Raw genomic sequence first — 20,963 nt, 5'->3', positions numbered from 1 at the left:
GAGAGGCCGGGATTAATCGGGAACAGTCAATATGGTTCTGTTAAGGAGAGATCATGTCTGACCAACTTGATTGAATTTCTCAGAGGTAACCAGGTGTTTGGATGAGGGCAAAGCTTTTGATGTAGTCTGTTTGAACATCATGGCTTTTAATAAAGTCTCACTTGGGAGATTAATAACAAAGTAAGAGTTGATGGAATCCAAGGAAATTTAGCTGGTTGTTTCCTACCATTGGGCCAATTCTTCATCAAGAGGGTAATGGTCAAGGGCTGGGAGTAATGGTCAAGGGCTGTTTCTTGTGACTAGAAGGCTATATCAAGCCGGGTTCTGCAGGGTTCAGTCTTGGGGTCCTTGCTGTTTGTGGTATCGCAAAAGTTCTATTAACTTGACATCTGTGAGACAGGCTTATGCTAACTGATCGAATACTCCAATGCTGTTACACTTGATTTGCAGCAAAAATCCCTTAATAATACAACTTTGCCTTAAGTTACACTTACCAACAGAGATCCTTCTCACTTACACCCTTGGCTAGCTACTCTGACATCATGAAGGTGGCGATAATACAGTAAACCTCTTGTATTTTGTACATATAGTTTTTGGTGGTTTATGGAGGGTGCCAATTCAGAAGTGTGGGTTAAAACAAAAATTTGCTGTGTATGTAAATGGGGGTCATAGAATTCCTACAGTGTGAAAGGAGGCCATATGACCCATTGAGTCTGCACCAATCCTCCAAAGAGTATCCCACCCAGACCTCTACCTTATCCCTGTAACCCTAGATTTCCCATGGCTAATTCACTGAGCCTAGATATTCGTTAACACTATAGGGAAATTTAGTATGGCTAGTCCACCTCATCTGCACATCTTTGGACTGTGGGAGGAAACTTTTGGAAAGGGTTCAGAGGAGATTTATAAGATATTGCCTGGTATGGAGCCAAGGTCTTACAAGAAAAGTTTGAGAGACTTGAGGCTGTTTTTGTTAGAAAGGAGGTTGAGAGGTGACTTAATTGAAGCATATAAGATAATCAGAGGGTTAGAAAAGGTGGACAGCGAGAGTCTCTTTCCTTGGATGGTGATGGCTAGTACAAGGAGACTTAGCTTTAAATTGAGGGGTGATAGATATAGGACAGAAGTCAGAGGTAGTTTCTTTACTCAGAGTAGTAGGGGCGTGGAGCACACTTCCTGCATTTATATGGTCATTGAATAAGCATATGGATGAAAATGGAATAGTGCAGGTTAGATAGCTTCAGGTTGGTTCCACAGATCGGGGCAACATCGAGGGCTGAAGGGCCTGCATTGTGCTGTAGTGTTCTATAAACCGGAGCACCCTGAGGAAACCCACGCAGACACGTGGAGAATATGCAAAGTCCACGCTAACAGTCAACCGAGGCTGGAATAGAACCGGGTCTCTTGTGCTGTGAGGTAACAGTGCTAGCCACTGAGCCACCATGGCATTCTAAAGTTGTAAATCTACGAGCCAAACTCCTCCATCCCTCTGTAGAAGTGTAAACCCTTTTCAGTATCTCCCAGTTTCAGTTTTCTGCCTCCATGTATTTTGTGTTTGGACTCTGGAGTAAGATTTCAACCGAGAACTTTGTATTTAAAAGGCTAGGGTGAGTGAATGCGCAATAATCTGGTAGATGGAGTATAATGTGAGAAAATATGAAGTCGTTTGCTAATTTTCTTTTGTCCTGCCAAAGCAGAGTACAGGATGTTTTTCCTTTGTATATGCGTCCAAAAACTGAAAAGACCTAAAAACAATATAGTCTTTTTCCAAAGGGCCATCACAGAGAAGTGGTAAGTGGAGCAACAAATGGAGACAAAGAATAATAAGTGCAGAGATAATGAAAAGAAGTTTACAGATAGCTTCGTGTTTTTGATAAAGTTAATGTGAATCCATTCCCCAGTAGATCAGGGTACAATATTTTGCTTTTGGTTGTGAGAGCTAGTAAAAGATTTTAGTGGGTAAGGTAAATGTATCTGAAAACTGAAAATATCCTTCATCCGAAAAGCAATTGATCCTGAGATTTTTGGATAAAAGATTCCTGACCGATATTATTTAGACAGAGAATAACTGGAATTCTGAGGTGCAGAAGGATCTGTCTTCTGGTGCATGAGTCATAAAGTTAGTACTCAGGTACAGCATGTATTCAAGAAGGCTTATGGGATCTACCCTTGATTATCAAAGAAATTGAACATAAAAGTAAGAGTATTATGCTTCAGTTATAGAGGGTCATTCAGAATCTTTAAACTTCAATCAGGTTACAGCTCCCTTTTCTAAAATCCTGTGGAAATAACCCCAATCTGTACAACCTCAGATGGTGAGGCCACATCAATATTATTAAAGTTCAGAGTTCAAGATGAATTTTAAATGTGTGTAGTTTTCATTTCCTTATTTAAGGACTGATGTAAATGCATTGGAGGTGGTTCATAAGAGGTTTACTAGATGGAAACCAGGAATGAGTTGGTTGGCTTATGACAGAAAGTTGGACAGACTGGTTTTATTTTCACTGCACTTTCAAATTGTGAGGAGTGACTTGATTAAACTGTACAAGATCCTGAAGGGTCTTAAAAACATGGATCTGAAAAGAAAGTTTCCTTTTGTGGATCAGTCCAGACAAAATTAAAAATCCAGACAGTTTGGGAAGAAATTGTTTTACTCAGAGGGTTGTATGTTTTTGTAACACTGCCTCTGAAGGCAGTTGTGGCGAGCTGATTGAGAATTATTAAGATCAAGGTGGTTAGATGCATGTTGGACAGGGGGGATCCACCATTATTGGGGTGGATGGAAATTTTCAGTTCGAAACAAGCTGATCAGCCATGAATGGTGGAGCAGGCTTGAGAGGCTGAATAGCCTAAATCTGGGCCTAATTCATATAGAGTCATAGAGATGTACAGCATGGAAACAAACCCTTCGGTCCAAATCATCCATGCAGACCAGATATCCCAACTTAATCTAGTCCCATTTGCCAGAACTTGGCCCATATCCCTCTAAATCCTTCCCATTCATATACCCATCCAGATGTCTTTCAAATGCTGTAATTGTACCAGCCTCCTCCACTTCCTCTGGCAGCTCATTCCATACATGCATCATGAGACAGGGTGGTTGCACTAACACTAAGCAGGAAAAAGGCAGGGAACACCCTCTACACAAATGAAAGGAAAGCCCTAGAAGGACTCGAAAAAGACAGTAACATAATGATCCTACAAAGGGGGCATAATGGTCCTCCTAAACAGAACACAATACATTGAAAAGGTGAACTCACTGCTCGCAGATACTGACACTTACCAACAGGTGGTGATAGACGCAACTCCACAGCTCGAAAATTCCACAGCTACATTGAAGGACCTTTTAAATTGGGCAAAATTAACAAGACAGATCTCCTCCAAAAATTGAAACCTGATGGATCCAACACACTTCGCTTCTACAGACTACCTCAGATATACAAACCAGGCGCACCCCCCCGCCAATAGTCTCACTCCCTGGCACACCAACATACAGACTAGCAAAGGAACTCCACCGTAAACTGAAATATCCTGTCGAAGACTCGTGCCACTCCACCCGAGAATTCCTGAATGTCATCAAAGGCACCAAAATACAAGGGGATGAACTACTGGTATCCTTTCATGTAACAGCCCTATTCATATCAATTAACATCAGCCCGGCTAAAGAAACACTGACTGCACTACTAGATGAACCAAAGACACAAATATCAGACAGCACCAACTCCATCAAAAAGGAAAACATCCTCAAGCTAATAGACCTGTGCCTCACTACCCACTTCACCTTCAATTACAAGACTTCCAAACAAATCAATGGGATACCCATGGTATCACCAATATCAGGATTCTTAGCAAAAACACTAATGCAGAGAGTCGAATGAACAGCCTTCGCCATGATCCAACCCAAGCTTTTGGTCCGCTATGTGGATGTCGCTTTTGTCATCACAAAACTGAACAAATTAGAGGAAACCTACAACATCAACAACATCCTTACTGGCATAAATTTCACCAAAGAGGAAGAGAACAAAATAGACTCCCCTTCCTAGATGTCACAGTGGAATGGACAGTTAATAGAGAACTGCAGACCAGTATCTACAGGAAAGCAACACACAGGCCAGATATTGCTGGGCGTGGTGGCGTGCGCCTATAATCCGGCGACTCGGAGGCTAAGTCGGATTGCTTGAGACCAGGAGTTCTGGGTTGCTGCGGATTATGCCGATCAGGCTGTCCTCACTAAGCTGGGCATCATATGATGTCCCCAGAGGAATCCGGGATCACCAGGTCGAGTAAAGAGGGGTGAATCGCCCCAGGTCGGAAATGGAGCAGGTCAAAGCCCTCGCGCCTGTAAATAGACGTTGCAGTGCAGCCTGGTTAACACAGTGAAACATAGTCTTTTCTCAAAAAAAACTACTCTTGACATTTTGGGGCGGCACAGTGGTTAGCACAGCTGCCTCACAGTGCCAGAGACCCGGGTTCAATTCCCGCCTCAAGCGACTGACTGTGTGGAGTTTGCACATTCTCCCCGTGTCTGTGTGGGTTTCCTCCGGCTGCTCCGGTTTCCTCCCACGGTCCAAAAATGTACAGGTTAGCTGAATTGGCCATGCTAAATTGCCCGTAGTGTTAGGTGAAGGGGTAACTGTAGGAGAATGGGTCTGGGTGGGTTGCTGTTCAGAGGGTTGGTGTGGGCTTGTTGGGCCGAAGGGCCTGTTCCATGCTGTAAGTAATCTAATCTACCGGAGCAATCGTCCCAACATCCACAGACAGAGTTGCTTCAGGACATTATGTAATTGAATTGAATTTATTGTCACGTGTACTGAGGCACAGTGAAAAGCTTTGTCTTGCGAGCAATACAGGCAGTTCAGGGTTAAGTAGCATAGATAACAGCGGCAAAAACAAAAACACAGGTACAGGCGAATGTGAAGAGTTTGAGAGTCCATTAAGTATTCTGATGTAGGGTAGCAACTGTTTCGAAACCAGCTGGTGCATGTGTTCAGGCTGCTGTACCTTCTCCCTGATGGTAGAGGTTGTAGAAAAATATTGCCAGGGTGGGATGGATCTTTGAGAATGCTGGCAGCCTTTCCTGGACAGCGGGCCTGGTAGATGGATTCTAGAGATGGGAGGTTGGCCTTTGTGATTGTCCGGGCCAAGTTCACCACTCTCTGTAACCATCTCCGATCTTGAATGGTACAGTTCCCATACCAGGTCGTGATACATCCAGACAGGATGCTCTCAATGGTGCACCTATAAAAGTTGGCAAGGTCGTGCCGAATTTCCTCAGCTGCCTGAGGAAGAAGCGACGTTTGGCCTTTGTAGCCTGTGCGTCCACATGAAGAGTCCAAGAAAGCTTGTTGTGGATAACCATTCCCAGGAGCTTGACACTCTCCACTCGTTCCACTCTGCACTGTTAATGTGTGTGGGGGGGGGCATGAGTAACATCCCACTGAAAGTCAACAATGAGTTTTTTGGTTTTTGCCAGCATTGAGAATGGCTAGTTTGTTCTCAGTGCACCATTTTTCCAGATCTTCCACCTCGCATCTGTAGTCTGTTTCTTTGCCATCTGCGATTCGACTGAATATGGTGGTGTCATCAGCGAACTTGTAAATGGGCCACAACGCACTGCAGTAGGAACTACGAGCGGCAGAAGAAAAATACCTATACAGCGTATTCAAGAACAATGGGTACCAAATAAGCATAGGCCGCCGAACAACAAACCCAAACAAGTAGACACAATACACCCAGAAACTCTAGCCACATGACCATACATCAAAGAAATCTCAGAGATGACTGCCAGACTACTCTGACCCCTTGGCATCATGGTAGCCCACAAACCTGCCAACACACTGAAACAGCTACTGCTGAACCTAAAGGACCCTATACCAACAACCAGCAAAACAAATGTCTTTTGCAAAATACCCTGCAAGGACTGTAACAAACACTACATTGGGCAAACAGGCAGAAAGCATCAGGATACATGAACTCAACTAGCCGCCAAAAGACAGGACCCACTATCACTAGTATCCTTACACACAGATGAAGAAGGACACCACTTCGACTGGAACAACATATCCATCCTAGGACAAGCTAAGCGGAGACATACGGGAATTCCTCAAGGCCTGGCATTCAAACTGGAACTCCATCAGTGAACACTTCGATTTAGACCCCATTTACCAATCTTTGAGAAAAAGAACCAGAAATGGTATCACCCTCCTTAAGAGACCAAGACACATAACTAGAAAGTAAGACAGAACACCATCGCTTTACCAGAGGCTCACTGATGATGTTACCTAGCATGGTGATGAAACATCTAAGAACAAACCTTCCAGCTCAGTGAACAAGTTTACAACTTGAACCTCAACCTGAGCTATAAATATTCTCAAAAGTTGCAGGCAGCACCCTCTGTGTATAAAGGTTGTCCCTTAAGTCCCTTTTTTTTTCACTCGCCCTAAACCTATGCCCTCTAGTTCTGGACTCCCCCCATCCCAGGGAAAAGACATTGTTTATTTTTTCTATCCACGCCCTTCATGGTTTTATAAACCTCAAAAGGTCACCCCTCAGCCTCCGCCGCTCCAGGGAAAACAGCCCCAGCCTATTCAGCCTCTCCCTATAGCTCAAACCTTCCAACCCTGACAACATTCTTGTAAATCTTTTCTGAACCCTTTCAAGTTTCACAACATCCTTCCGATAGGAAAGAGACCAAAAATGCACACAATATTCCAAAAGTAGCTTAACCAATGTCCTGTACAGCTACAACATGACCTCTCAACACTGATACTCAATACTCTGACCAATAAAGGAAAACATACCAAACACCACCTTCACTATTCTATCTGCCTGCGACTGCACTTTCACAGAACTATGAACCTGCACTCCAAGGTCTCTTTGTTCAAAAGCACTCCCCGGGACCTTACCATTAAGTGTATGAGTCCTGCTCTGATTTGCTTTTCCAAAATGCAGAACCTCACATTTATCTAAATTAAACTCCATCTGTCACTTCTCAGCCCATTGGCCCATCTGATCAAGATCCCATTGTACTCTGAGGCCACCTTCACTGTCCACTACACATCCAATTTTGGTGTCATCTGCAAACTTACTAACTATACCTCTTATGTTCACATCCAAATCATTTATATAAATGACAAAAAGCTGTGGACCCAGCACCGATCCTTATGGCACTCCACTGATCACAGGCCTCCAGTCTGAAAAGCAACCATCCTCTGTCTTCTACCTTGAACCAATTCTCTATCCAAATGGCTAGTTCTCCCTGTATTCCATGCGATCTGACCTTTCTAACCAGTCTACCATGAGAAACCTTATTGATTGCCTCCCTGAATTCCATATAGATCACAGCCACCATTCAGCCCTCATCAATCCTCTTTGAGCTTTTTGAAGTAGTAACGATCAAGTTCATGAGACATGATTTCCCACACACAAACTATGCTGACTATATCTAATCAGTCCTTGCCTTTCCAAATACATGTAAATCCTGTCCCTCAGCATTCCCTCCAGCAACTTGCCCACCACCAATGTCAGGCTCACCAGTCTATAGTTCCCTGGCTTTTCCTTACCACCTTTCTTAAACAGTGGCACCACACTAGCCAACCTGCAATCTTCCAACACTTCAATTGTGACTATCAATGATACAAACATCTCAACAAGGGGCCCAGCAATCATTTCCCTCGCTTCCCACAGAGTTCAAGGGCACACCTGATCAGGTGCTGGGGATGTCACTATCTATTTCCCCACATTCTGTATTTCCATGTCCTTGTCCACAGTAAACACTGATGCAAAATACTTGCTCAGTATCTCCCCCATCTCCTGCGGCTCCACACATAAGCTGCCTTGCTAATCTTGGAGCAGCCCTGTTCTATCCCTAGTTACCCTCTTGTCCTTGATGTATTTATAAAATCCCTTTGGATTCTCCTTAACCTATTTGCCAAAGCTATCTTATGTCTCCTTTTTGCCCTCCTGATTTCTCTCTTCAGTATATTCCTACTGCCTTTATACTCTTCTAAGGATTCACTCGGTCTCTGCTCTCTATACCTGACATATGCTTCCTTATTTTTCTTAACCAAAACCTCAATTTCTGTAGTCATCCAGCATTCCCTACACCAACCAGCCTTTCCTTTCATCCTCACAGGAGTATACTGTCTCTGGATTCTTGTTATCTCATTTCTGAAGGCTTCCCATTTTCCAGCTATTCCTTTACCTGCGAACATCTGCCCCCAATCAGCTTTTGAAAGTTCTTACCTAATACGTCAAAATTGGCCTTCCTCCAATTTAGAACTTCAACTTTTAGATCTGGTCTGTCCTTTTCCATCACTATTTTAAAACTAATAGAAATCTGGTCGCTGGCCCCAAAGTTCTCCTCCACAGACACTTCAGTCACCTGCTGTATCTTATTTCCCAAGCGTAAGTTTTGCATCTTCTCTAGTAGGTATATCCACATATGACTCTATCTTCTTGTACATACTTAACACATTCCTCTCCATCTAAACCTTTAACACTATGGCAGTCCCAGTCTATATTTGGAAAGCTAAAATCCCCTACCATAACCCCCATGTTATTCTTACAGATAACTGAAATCTCCTTACAAATTTGTTTCTCAATTTCCTGCTGACTATTAGGGGATCAATAATACAATCCCAATAAGGTGATCATCCCTTTCTTATTTCTCAGTTCCACCCAAATAACTTCCCTGGATGTATTCCCAGGAATATCCTTCCTAAGTACAGCAGTAATGCTATCCCTTATCAGAAACACCACTCCCCTCCTCTCTTGCCCCCCCCTTTCTATCCTTCCCATACCATTTGTATTCTGGAATATTTAAGCTGCCAGTCCTGTCCATCCCTGAACCCATGTTTCTGTAATTGCTATGATCTCCCAGTCCCACATTCACAACCATGCCCTGAGTTTATCTGCTTCCCTGTTGGGCCTCTTGCATTGAAATAAATATGCTTGTATGTAAAACATAGTGGTACATAAAGGGGCCTCTGGGACTAATGACCTTGTATTATAGAATTGAAATTAATTGAAAATGGGAAAGTTATTCCTTTTTGCTGTAAACATTTTTTAACATTTGCAAGAAGGATTTTAAGGTGAGTGTATAAGCAGCTCGAGATTTTGAAACATTATAAATGTCGGGACAGAATCCCCAGCAGCAACTAGTAGAGAAGTGAATAAATATTTCAAAAACTAAAAAGGGCATGCATGGTCAATGCTATTGGTTATTTGGTTAAAGGCAGTATTATTGAAGTTCAGTGTTTGAGGTGCAATTTTAAAATGCTGTTTGGTAAGTGATCTTTGCCTGTTGAATTTACAGGTGGCAGTATTTAATCACACAGACATCAGGATCAATTAAACCTCCAAGCCACCATGTGATCCCTGAGCCAGCAGTTACAGAGTAAGTAATTCAGTCATATTGAATTACATTGCTGATGCTAACTTTTCAAAGAGAAATTGGTAAAGATTGATAAATGTGTAAGCACAATAGGCATGTACAGGTACAGCTATTGCCTAACTGCTGCTAAGGACAGGGCAAATGTGTGGAGTAGGTGTATCTTGGTGTAGAGCTTAAGTTTTGTTAATATCATGTGAAAAAGGCCAGTTGCCTTCTTGCATTCCAGAATGAGACTTGGTCCATTGACTGAGTTCTGTACAGTGTAACCATAAATAGTTTTGTGATTCTGCAATTGTGCAAAAGCAAATATTTGGTTATAAACAGATGTTGCCAGTCAAAGCAGACTCAAGGAATCGCTTTTGGTTTCTTGTCTATTTTTGAATCTACTTCTCTTACCTCCCAGAACCATATTTCTCCAATTCTGGTGTCTTGTGCCTCCTTTTGTCTTCACCTCACTGCCAGTGGTCATGCTTTCAATTACCTAGAGTCCATGTTGGAGAAGCTCAACAGATCTGGCAGCATCTGTAAAGAGAAAAATAAAAGTTAATGTTTCAAGTCCAGTGAATTTGTATGAGAACTGTTCTGTCTACAGATGCTGCCTACTGAGTTTCTCCACCACTTTGTTTTTATTTCAGGTTTCCATCATCTGCAGTTCTTTGCTTTTATCTCTCACTAAACAGGTCAACCTTATTTTTTAAAACACACATCTTTCGGTAGCGCTCCTCAGATACTGTTTGCTGATTAAACTGTATGAAGTGTCCAGGATGATCTTTTGCATAGTATACCTGGGAGATGGTCTTTTAAAAATGAGGCTATGATGGTCCCAGATTGTTCCCTAATAAATGTAACGGTCAGGTATTTCCACAGGGGTGAGCAAGAAGACGAGGAGAATCTGAGCACACTGCAGCAAAGTGGATCAGGCAAAGTTTTGGGAAGAATGTTCGGCAGCAGTGAATCTCCACAAGGTATCAATATCCATCAGAGGCTAATATATTAACAGTGTTGCAGGTGACTAGGTGCACAAGTCTTTTGAAGTGTATATGACAAACCTCTTAGTACCTTCTTTCTGCAGAGGAAACTGACTGAACTAATTTGTTTTGTGTTTAAATGCATTGAGCCCATGAGAAAATGAATCATCTAACATTGTCACTTTTCTGAGAGCATCTGATCATGTGGTTTGTCTGTGATTCTGAAAAATGCAATTGAAGGAAGATGAGATGTGTAGAGATGGAGCAGCTTCTGCCGGTGTATCCTTCAAACTGGAAGTTATATTGATTCTTATGGCATTTACATTCAAGAGGTAGCAACTTGTGATTGTAGTGAGGCAGGTCTCCTCACAGGAGTGTATGTGACATGAATGCACAATGGCTCCTCTACATAACCTGTATGAATATCACACTTTAGTTGTAGCAGGTACTTGACTTACATCATACAGGATTGTGTATGTGCCTATTTACTGGTGGTCATACATACATGGTGAATGCTAGTGCAAGTTAAAGCAGAAAAAAAATGTCCTGCCATTTTGAGGGGTCTTGAGTAATTACCAGTCTGCATTGCAGGTAAAGAGATGTCATCTGGGACTGAAGATACTCTGAATCTCTCCGTGTCAAGCCAGCAGAAACCTCATGTAGTCCCGTCTATGCAAGGGACAGATGAGCAGAACAGACCCACGATGGAGTACACCAGCCTCCGCAGATCAACTGATCAAAGGCTACCCCACAGAAACACTGAGCCACGCTATTCAAGTCAGGGTCAGTCTTCAGGCTCACTGCAGTTCTGTTCCCAAGCAGAGCTTGCACTAACAAACCGTAAGTGAACACCTCACACTGTACCGTGTGCAAATGGCAAGATGCTCCTTAGGGTCACAGTGGGCCTTTTCAGTGCTGGTCAACACAGACAGCGTTATTGGTGTGTAATTGAGGGCTTTCAGAGAGCTTTGGTAATGGTAGAATTCTGAGAAGTGTAGGGCAATGGAGGAACAATACATGCCCACCGATCCCTGAGGTAGCAGAGGAGGTAGGTTAAGGAGGCAAGCGAGATACTTTCTAATCAGAGAGGTTAGTCCAGAACTGTATAAACACTAATTAGTCCACAGCGAGAGTTTAGATTAGATTAGATTAGATTAGATTACTTACAGTGTGGAAACAGGCCCTTCGGCCCAACAAGTCCACACCGCCCCGCCGAAGCGCAACCCACCCATACCCCTACATTTACCCATTACCTAACACTACGGGCAATTTAGCATGGTCAATTCACCTGACCTGCACATCTTTGGACTGTGGGAGGAAACCGGAGCACCTGGAAGAAACCCACGCAGACACGGGGAGAACGTGCAAACTCCAAACAGTCAGTCGCCTGAGGTGGGAATTGAACCCGGGTCTCTTGCGCTGTGAGGCAGCAGTGCTAACCACTGTGCCACCGTGCCGCCCACAGTTCTGTTTCTGGTTCAGCTAGTAAAATGTGATGACATGGAGAAGGTGTAGAGAAAATTGTCTCTTGTCAATAGGAAGAAGGAGGTTTATGTTGGGATGAGACATGAAGGCTCTGTTAGGGCGCTTGAGAGTTACAAGTTTGCCAGGAAAACCTAAAGACAGAGCTGAGAAGAGCCAGGAGGGTATATGAAAAGTCGTTGGCAGACAGAATCCAAGAAAACCCTAAGGCTTTCTCTCGGTAAATCAGCAACAAAAGAATGACTAGAATAAGATTAGGGCGAGTCAAGGACAATAGTGGGATGTTGTGCGTGGAGTCAGAGGAGATAGGGGAAGCACTAAAAGAATATTTTTCCTTAGTACTCACACTGGAAAAAGACAATGTTGTCAAGGAGAATATTGAGACCTAGGCTACTAGACTAGGTGGGATTGAGGTTCACAAGGAGGAGGTGTTAGCAATTCTGGAGAGTGTGAAAATAGTTAAGGTTCCTGGACTGGATGGGATTTATCTGAGGATTCTCTGGAAAACCAAGGAGGAGATTTCAGAGCTTTTGGCTTTGATCTTTTTGTCGTCATTGTCTACAGTAGTAGTGCCAGAAGACTGGAGGATAGCAAATGTTGCCCCCTTGTTCAAGGAGTAGAGACAACCTGGTAATTATAGACCAGTGAGCCTTCCTTTGGTTGTGGGTAAAGTGTTGGAAAAGGTAATAAGAGGTAGGATTTATAATCATCTAGAGAGGAATAAGTTGATTAGGGATAGTCAACAGGATTTTGTGAAGGGTAGGTCGTGCCTCACAAACCTTTGAGTTCTTTAAGAAGGTGACCAAATAGGTGGATTAGGGTAAAGTGGTTGATATGGTGTATATGGATTTCAGTAAGGCATTTGATAAGGTTCCCTATGGTAGGCTATTGCACAAAATATAGAGGCGTGGGATTGAGGGTGACTTAGTGGTTTGTATCAGGAATTAGCTAGCTGAAAGAAGAGAAGGTGGTGGTTGATGGAGAATGTTCATTCTGGAGTTCAGTTACCAGCAGTATACTGCAAGAATTTGTTTTGGGTCCACTGCTGTTTGCCATTTTTATAAATGTTCTGGATGAGGGCGTGGAAGAAAGTGTTAGTAAATTTGCGGATGACACTAAGGTCGGTGGAGTTGTGGACAGTGCCGAAGGATGTTGCAGATTACAGAGGGACATAAATAAGCTGCAGACCTGGGCTGAGAGGTGGCAAATGGAGTTTAATGTGCAAAAGTGTAAGGTGATTCACTTTGGAAGGAACAACAGGAATGCAGAGTACTGGACTAATGGTAAGATTCTTGGTCGTGTAGATGAGCAGAGATCTCTGTGTCCATGTACATAGATCCCTGAAAGTTGCCATGCAGGTTGATAGGGTTGTTAAGAAGGTTTCTATTAGTAGAGGGATTGAGTTTCAGAGCCAGATGGTCATGCTCCAGCTGTACAAAAATCTGAGGCGGCCATACTTGGAGTATTGTGTACTGTTTTGGTCACCACATTATAGGAAGGATGGGGAAACTTTGGAAAGGGTTCAGAGGAGACTTACCAAGATATTGCCTGGTATGGAGGGAAAGTTTTACCAGGAAAGGCTGAGGTACTTGAGGCTGTTTTTATTAGAGAGAAGATGGTTGAGAGGTGACTTAATTGAGACATAGAAGATAATCAGAGGGTTAGATAGGGTGGAAAATGAGAGCCTTTTTCCTTGGAGATGGTGATGGCTAGTATGAGGGGACATAGCTTTAAATTGAGGGGTGATAGATATAGAACAGATGTCCAGAGGTAGTTTATTTACTCAGTAGTAGGGTCATGGAACGTAATGCCTGCAACAGTGGTAGACTCACCAACTTTAAAGGCATTTAAATGGACATTGGATAAACATATGGATGAAAATGGAATAGTGTAGGATAGATCGACTTCAGATTGGTTTCACAGGTCGGCGCAACAGAGGGCTGAAGGGCTTGTACAGCGCTGTAGTGTTTTATGTTGTAAATTTGGTGAATTCTAGTGATATTAAAAGATTGGATAGATTATCTTGGAAAAAGGATGGTTAAGGGAGAGTTGAATGAGATATGGAGAAAGTGGGCTGGCTGTCCTTGAAGCTGAGGACATTGAGGTGACATTGACATATTCAAAATTATTAAAGATTTTGACAGGGTAAAGAAGGATATTGTGCTTCCACTGGTTGATATGTCAATAACTAGTGGGTCACAATTTCAAGAGTGTCAGTGAGAGAGCTAGGAGTGAGTTGAGGAGAAGCTTCCTTACTCAGTTGTTAGGATTTGGAATGTGCTGTATGCAAGAGTGATAGAGGCAAATTACATTTGATTTTTCAAAAGAGCTGGATATATATTTGAAAGTGATTAATTTTGACAACTACGGAAATAGGGCTGGAGAATAGGACTAGCTGAGTAGTTCTTTTGGAATGACAATACGATACAATTGGTTAAATGACCTCCCGTACTGTAAAATTCTATGAGGTGGGCCCTGGAGAATTAGTTGGAAGGATTATTTCCATTAGCGGAGAGGTCTGTCACAAGGATGCTTAGATTGAAAGTAAGTGGTCAAAGGCTTAGTGAAGAATGAAAAGGTGAGTTTTCACCCAAAGGGTTGTGCAGTCTGGAACACTCAGCCTGAAATGGTGACAGACCATAAGGTATAGGAGCAGAATTTGGCTATTCAGCCCATCGACTCTGCTCCATCATTCAATCAAGGCTGATATGTTTCTCAACCTCATTCTCCTACCTTTTCCGTGAAACCTATGATCTCCTAATTAATCAAGAACCTAGCTATCTATGTTTTAAATTAACTCAATGACTTCATTATCACAGAGTTGTGCAGGTTAAGTCCACATTTTCACCAACATACCAGAAGAAATCCCTCCACATCTCCATTCTGAAGGCTCATCATTTCACTCCGAGGGTGTGCCCTTTCTTACTAGTGGAAATACTTTCTCCATGTCCACTCCATCCATCTCTCTCAGTATCCTGAAGGTTCAATCAGATTCCCTTCATCTTTCTAAACTCCTTTTGGGTACAGAGTAAGAGTACTAAACCATTCCACATATGACAAACTCGTCATCCTTCATGTAAAACTCCTCGTCCAACAACAGTGCATCCTTCCTCAGAATCATACAAACCCTGTGCTACGGAAAGAGACCATTCAGCCCATCAACACTGCACCAACCCTCCAAGGAGCATCCCACCCACACCCACCCCGAATGCTGTACACCCACATTTATCATGGCTAAACTGCATAGCCTGCACATCCATAATTTAGCATGGCCTATCCACCTAATTTGCATATCTTTGGACTGTGGGAGGAAACAGGAGTACCTGGTGGAAGCCCATGCTGACATGGGGAGAACATGTAAACTCCACACAGATAGTCACCCAAGAATTGAACCTGGGTCCTTGGTGCTGTAAGGCAGCAGTGCTAACTACTGAGCTATCGTGCAGCCCTAAAGTGATATATCTACAAGCCAAACTCCCCTTCAGCAGATGGATGAAGTGTAAACTCTTTTCAGTATCTCCCACTTCCAGTTTTTGCCCTCTCTGTATTTTGTGTTTGGACTCTGGAGTGGGATTTGAACCCAGAGTTTCGTGGTTCAAAAGCCCCAGTGCTACACACTGAATAATGGTGGACGCTAATGCGGGGCCCAAAACTGCTCTCTCTGTTCCAAATGTGCTGTCATCAGATCTTGTATTCTAGCACTCTTGAAATGAATGCTACTGTTGCATTTGCCCTACTAACTGCCAACTGAAACCTGCATGTTAACCTTAAGAGAATCCTGAATTGGAATTCCTAATTCCCTTTGTGTTTTAGAGTTCCATAGCCTTTCCCAGTTTGGAAAATAGTATATACCTCTATTCCTATCGAAGTGCATAACCCCGCACTTTTCACACATTGTATTCCATCTGCCATTTCTTTGTGAAAGCCCTAGTCAGAGCTGGAACATATTTAAATCTAACACACTGTTACAGCCCAAGAGCTGGAAAGTAGGATGAGGCTGCAGTGTTTTCTTTTTTTGCTGATGGGCCTAATGGCTTCTTCCATGCTCTAGGTTTCTTTGACTGTTTTCTGTAGCAAGTACTTCATCTTAACAGGGAATGGAGTGGAGAGTAACTGGCTCAGCATTGTACCAGATAGAACATAGAAAAATACAGCGCAGTACAGGCCCTTTGGCCCTCGATGTTGCACCGATCCAAGCTACACTCGCCCACTATCCTCCATATGCCTATCCAATGCCCATTTAAATGCCCATAAAGAGGGAGAGTCCACCACTGCTACTGGCAGGGCATTCCATGAACTCACGACTCGCTGAGTAAAGAATCTACCCCTAACATCTGTCCTATACCTACCACCCCTTAATTTAAAGCTATGCCCCCTTATAATAGCTGACTCCATACGTGGAAAAAGGTTCTCATGGTCAACCCTATCTAAACCCCTAATCATCTTGTACACCTCTATCAAGTCACCCCTAAACCTTCTTTTCTCCAATGATAACATCCCCAAGTGCCTCAGCCTTTCCTCATACAATCTTCCTACCATACCAGGCAACATCCTGGTAAACCTCCTCTGCACCCGTTCCGGTGCCTCCACATCCTTCCTATAGTATGGCGACCAAAACTGCACACAATACTCCAGATGCGGCCGAACCAGAGTCTTATACAACTGCAACATGACCTCAGGGCTCCGGAACTCAATTCCTCTACCAATAAAAGCCAGTACGCCATATGCCTTCTTCACCGCACTATTTACCTGGGTGGCAACTTTCAGAGATCTGTATACATGGACACCAAGATCCCTCTGCTCATCCACACTACCAAGTATCCGACCATTAGCCCAGTACCCTGTATTTTTGTTACTCTTACCAAAGTGAATCACCTCACACTTACCTACATTGAACTCCATTTGCCACCTTTCTGCCCAGCTCTGCAACTTATCTATATCCCGCTGTAACCTGACACATCCTTCCTCACTGTCAACAACTCCACCGACTTTCGTATCATCCGCAAACTTGCTCACCCAACCTTCTAGCCCCTCCTCCAGGTCATTTATAAAAATGACAAACAGCAATGGTCCCAAAACAGATCCTTGCGGAACACCGCTAGTAACTGCACTCCAAGATGAACCTTTACCATCAACTACTACTCTCTGTCTTCTTTCAGCCAGCCAATTCCTAATCCAAACCTCCAACTCACCCTCATACCTCCGTATTTTTTGCAGTAGCCTACCATGGGGAACCTTATCAAACGCCTTACTAAAATCCATATACACCACATCTACCGCTTTACCCCCGTCTACCTCCTTCTCAAAGAATTCAATAAGGTTTGTGAGGCACAACCTGCCCTTCACAAAACCATGCTGACTATCCTTGATCACGTTATTCCTATCCAGATGTTCATAAATCCTATCCCTTACAATTCTCTCTAAGACTTTGCTCACAACAGAAGTGAGACTCACCGGCCTATAGTTACTAGGGTTATCCCTACTCCCCTTCTTGAACAAGGGAATCACATTTGCTATCCTCCAGTCTTCTGGCACTACTCCTGTAGACAGCGAGGACATAAAAATCAAGGCCATTGGCTCTGCAATCTCCTCCCTTGCTTCCCAGAGAATCCTAGTATAAATGCCATCAGGCCCAGGGGACTTATCTATTTTCACCCTTTCCAGAATTTCCAACACCTCTTCCCTACATACCACAAAGCCGTCCTTTCTAATTAATTGTGACTCAATATTCACATCGGCAACAATGTCCTGTTCCTGAGTGAATACTGACGAAAAGTATTCATTCAGTGTCTCCCCAATCTCTTCAGCCTCCACACGCAACTTCCCACTACTATCCTTGACTGGACCTATTCCTACCCTAGTCATTCTTTTATTGCTGACATACCTATAGAAAGCCTTAGGGTTTTCCCTAATCCTACCAACTAAGGACTTTTCATGTCCCCTCCTTGCTGCTCTTAGCTCTCTCTTCAGATCCTTCCTGGCTACCTTATAACTCAATCACCCCAATTGAACCTTCACGCCTCATCTTTACATAGGCCGCCCTCTTCCATTTAACAAGGGATTCCAATTCCTTATTAAACCACGGCTCCCTCACACGACCCTTTCCTCCCTGCCTGACAGGTACATACTTATCAAGGACACTCAATATTTGCTCCTTGAACAAGCTCCACATATCAATTGTGCCCTTCCCTTGAAGCCTACTTTTCCAAGCCACGCATACCAGGTCATGCCTCACCGCATCATAATTTCCCTGCCCGCAGCTATAACTCTTGACCTGCAGTGCACACTTATCCCTCTCCATCACTAGAGTAAAAGTCACCGAATTTTGGTCACTGTCCCCAAAGTGCTCACCTACCTCCAATTCTAACACCTGGCCTGGTTCGTTACCCAGAACCAAATCCAGTAAGGCCTCACCTCTTGTTGGCCTGTCTACATATTGTGTCAGGAAACCCTCCTGCACACATTGGATAAACACCGACCCATCTAACGAACTCGAGCTATAGCTTTCCCAATCAATATCAGGAAAGTTAAAGTCCCCCATAACAACCACCCTATTACTTTCACTCTTCTCGCAATCCTTTCTTCTTCATCTCTAGGACTATTAGAAGGCCTGTAGAAAACTCCTAACGGGGTGAGCTCACCTTTCCTATTTCTAACCTCAGCCCAAACTACCTCAGATGGCGAGTCTTCATCCATCGTCCTTTCCACAGCTGTAATACTATCTTTGACAAGCAATGCCACACCTCCCCCTCTTTTACCCCCACCTCTGACCCTACTAAAACATTTAAACCCTGGAACCTGTAACAGCCAATCCTGTCCTTGTTCTACCCATGTCTCCGTAATCGCCACAACATCGAAATCCCAGGTACCAACCCACGCTGCAAGTTCACCTACCTTATTTCGTATACTTCTTGCATTGAAGTATACACACTTCAAGCCATTTTCCTGTTTACAGGCATCCGCCTTTGAGATTGATGCCATGTTCCTAACCTCCCTAAATGTTTTAAGATAAAGCAATTTGTGGTCTAGGTACTACTCCCTGTCTATCAGAGCCAGAATTTTGTAACAACCTTAGAACTTAAAGTTCAAGCATTGAATACTTGACTGTATTGTTGTTGAGTGTTGCATGGGTAAATAGTTTTTGCATCTGAAAATGCCTCAATAAGTAAAATCCTAGTGTCAAGAGCATTCCTCATGGTGAATATGGGGAACGTGCAACCTTAGAAGGTGATTGAGAGGAGTTTTATTCCGTCGATATATTTAAGGGGAGGTTTAAGTAGCACTTGAAGGAGTAGACGTTATGCTAATTGAGGAGAAGGGTTTGGAGGAGGCTTCATTGGAGCATAAATATCAGCATGTTCTTAGGTTTAAAGGGTTCTATACTGTACATTCTGAATAATTCTATGTAATTCTCTACCCCTGCAAAGTTCACACCTTGAAGCAATTGCTCTCCTTTCACATGCTGAATTTGGATGAAGATGGCAGTGATGGAGGCTCATTTCAGCACCTTCCAGAGGAAGACAGTTGCCTGACGTCTCCAAAGCCAGGGGCAGATGGGTCACTGGACTGTACAGTGTATTGTCAAGGTGAGACAACTGACAAGACTCTGCAGCATCAGATTGAGTTAGACAATGGGACACTGGAAGAAACAGAAACTCAAACAAGTCTTACTGAAAGGACTAAACTTTCCCGTCACTTTACGCTGGAAGCGGCTCACAGTGAAGAGCACAACCCAGACTCTGCAACAGATGACAGCGGAGAAAGGTTCTATGATGCCCCAGAAGATCATGCAGATGAACATCGGCCACAGCAGAACTGCTCCAGTCCCAACAGAGATGAGAGGTCAAAGTCGCAAGCACGTGTGTCAGGTTAGTATATGTGGCGACTTTCTGCAGCTATTTCCAGAGAGCACTTTGGATCAGCATAATGGATCATTGTGGGGTGAGGTTATTTTGGTTGGGGGTGGAGGGGGGGTGTTAATTCTGTATTTCAAAGCATTTTCTTTTGAGCTTTCCATGACACTGGTTATTTAGTCAGCAGTGTTTTTATGTCACCAGTGCATTTCCTGGAATGTCTTGGTAATTCCAAAGGGAGTTATACTATTGATTAACCTGTTTTACATGAGGCTCCTGGACTATTCTATTGACTCTGGTTCTCTAAAGCTTTGCTATTCCTTATTAAAGTTATCTTCATTCACTTTAACAGGACATTACATAACCCTGGACGGATTTCCACAGACTGAGGGGAGCTCCACTGATGAAACTGACATGTCAGTGATTCAGGCTGAATGTTCAGTGGATTATACTGCCCAAAGTACAGAAGCAAGGGAGGATTGCAATGTTAGTGGACCGTGTAATCCAGGCGTGGAATTCGGGCAGTTGCTTCCTTCGTTGGACGTACAAAATCACATTTTCCAATTGATACGGAGCATAGAGTCCGACCTGAAGCATTTAAAGGTATGACCCTTCTTGATAAATACTCAATCAATCACCCTGACCCTTGGTGAAATAGCATTGTCAGGCTGTCTCTAACTCCTTTGATAGAACTGGTGGATTTTCTCACTCTGTGACTGAGCATGAGCTGGTGTTGCTGTCAATATGATGTGCATCTGTCAATGGTAATGTGTTTATAAACTAGCTTTTTAGGAAGAAGGGGACTAGGGTGTTTGCAAACTCTGGGTGGGGCCCTGATCAAAAGCTGAAGTGGGTTCTGGTTCAAAGTTTGAGTCTTTTTTGATTGACTTTTTAATTATGTTTCCTCTAGGAAAGAGAAGACCAACATTTGGCTTGATAAATTCTGAAAAATTTATAAGAATTCTTTAATAGGTTGAGGCCAGAAAAGAGAGCGTCAATATAAGTCAGTAATAATTTCAGGAGACTTCTTTACTTTCCTAACAGCACTGTGGTGTTCCCACACCTACTGGACTACAGTAGCTCAAGTAGACAAGTTCACTACCACCACCTCAAAGGCAATTAGGGGTGGACAGTAAATACTTGAATGATGAGAATGTGAATTGTGTAGATACATTTAATGGAAAGCCAAAGAAACCCAAGGGAGAGAGAAAGGAATAAAATGTTTGTTGATAGGATGAGATGAAATTGTGTGCAGAGGATTGCGTG

At 43.2% G+C, this 20,963-nt stretch overlaps 1 protein-coding gene and 1 pseudogene across 1 annotated transcript in view; both read left to right on the top strand.

The window, feature by feature from the left end:
- Nucleotides 1–20,963, top strand: part of LOC122540570 (rho guanine nucleotide exchange factor 12-like) — a 78,315-nt gene that overhangs the window by 48,107 nt on the left and 9,245 nt on the right. The window contains exons 13-17 of the mRNA XM_087976271.1: nucleotides 9,317–9,397; nucleotides 10,262–10,359; nucleotides 10,954–11,202; nucleotides 19,272–19,712; nucleotides 20,050–20,300. Of these exons, the coding sequence (XP_087832397.1) occupies nucleotides 9,317–9,397; nucleotides 10,262–10,359; nucleotides 10,954–11,202; nucleotides 19,272–19,712; nucleotides 20,050–20,300 (1,120 nt within the window). The remainder of the gene's footprint in view (nucleotides 1–9,316; nucleotides 9,398–10,261; nucleotides 10,360–10,953; nucleotides 11,203–19,271; nucleotides 19,713–20,049; nucleotides 20,301–20,963) is intronic.
- Nucleotides 4,121–4,393, top strand: LOC148142233 (signal recognition particle RNA; annotated as a pseudogene).

This window comes from Chiloscyllium plagiosum, unplaced genomic scaffold (genome assembly GCF_037043375.1).
Source record: "Chiloscyllium plagiosum isolate Xiang-an unplaced genomic scaffold, Cpla_swu_hap1 HiC_scaffold_29, whole genome shotgun sequence".
Taxonomy (NCBI): domain Eukaryota; kingdom Metazoa; phylum Chordata; class Chondrichthyes; order Orectolobiformes; family Hemiscylliidae; genus Chiloscyllium; species Chiloscyllium plagiosum.
This window is presented reverse-complemented; position numbering and strand designations above follow the sequence as displayed.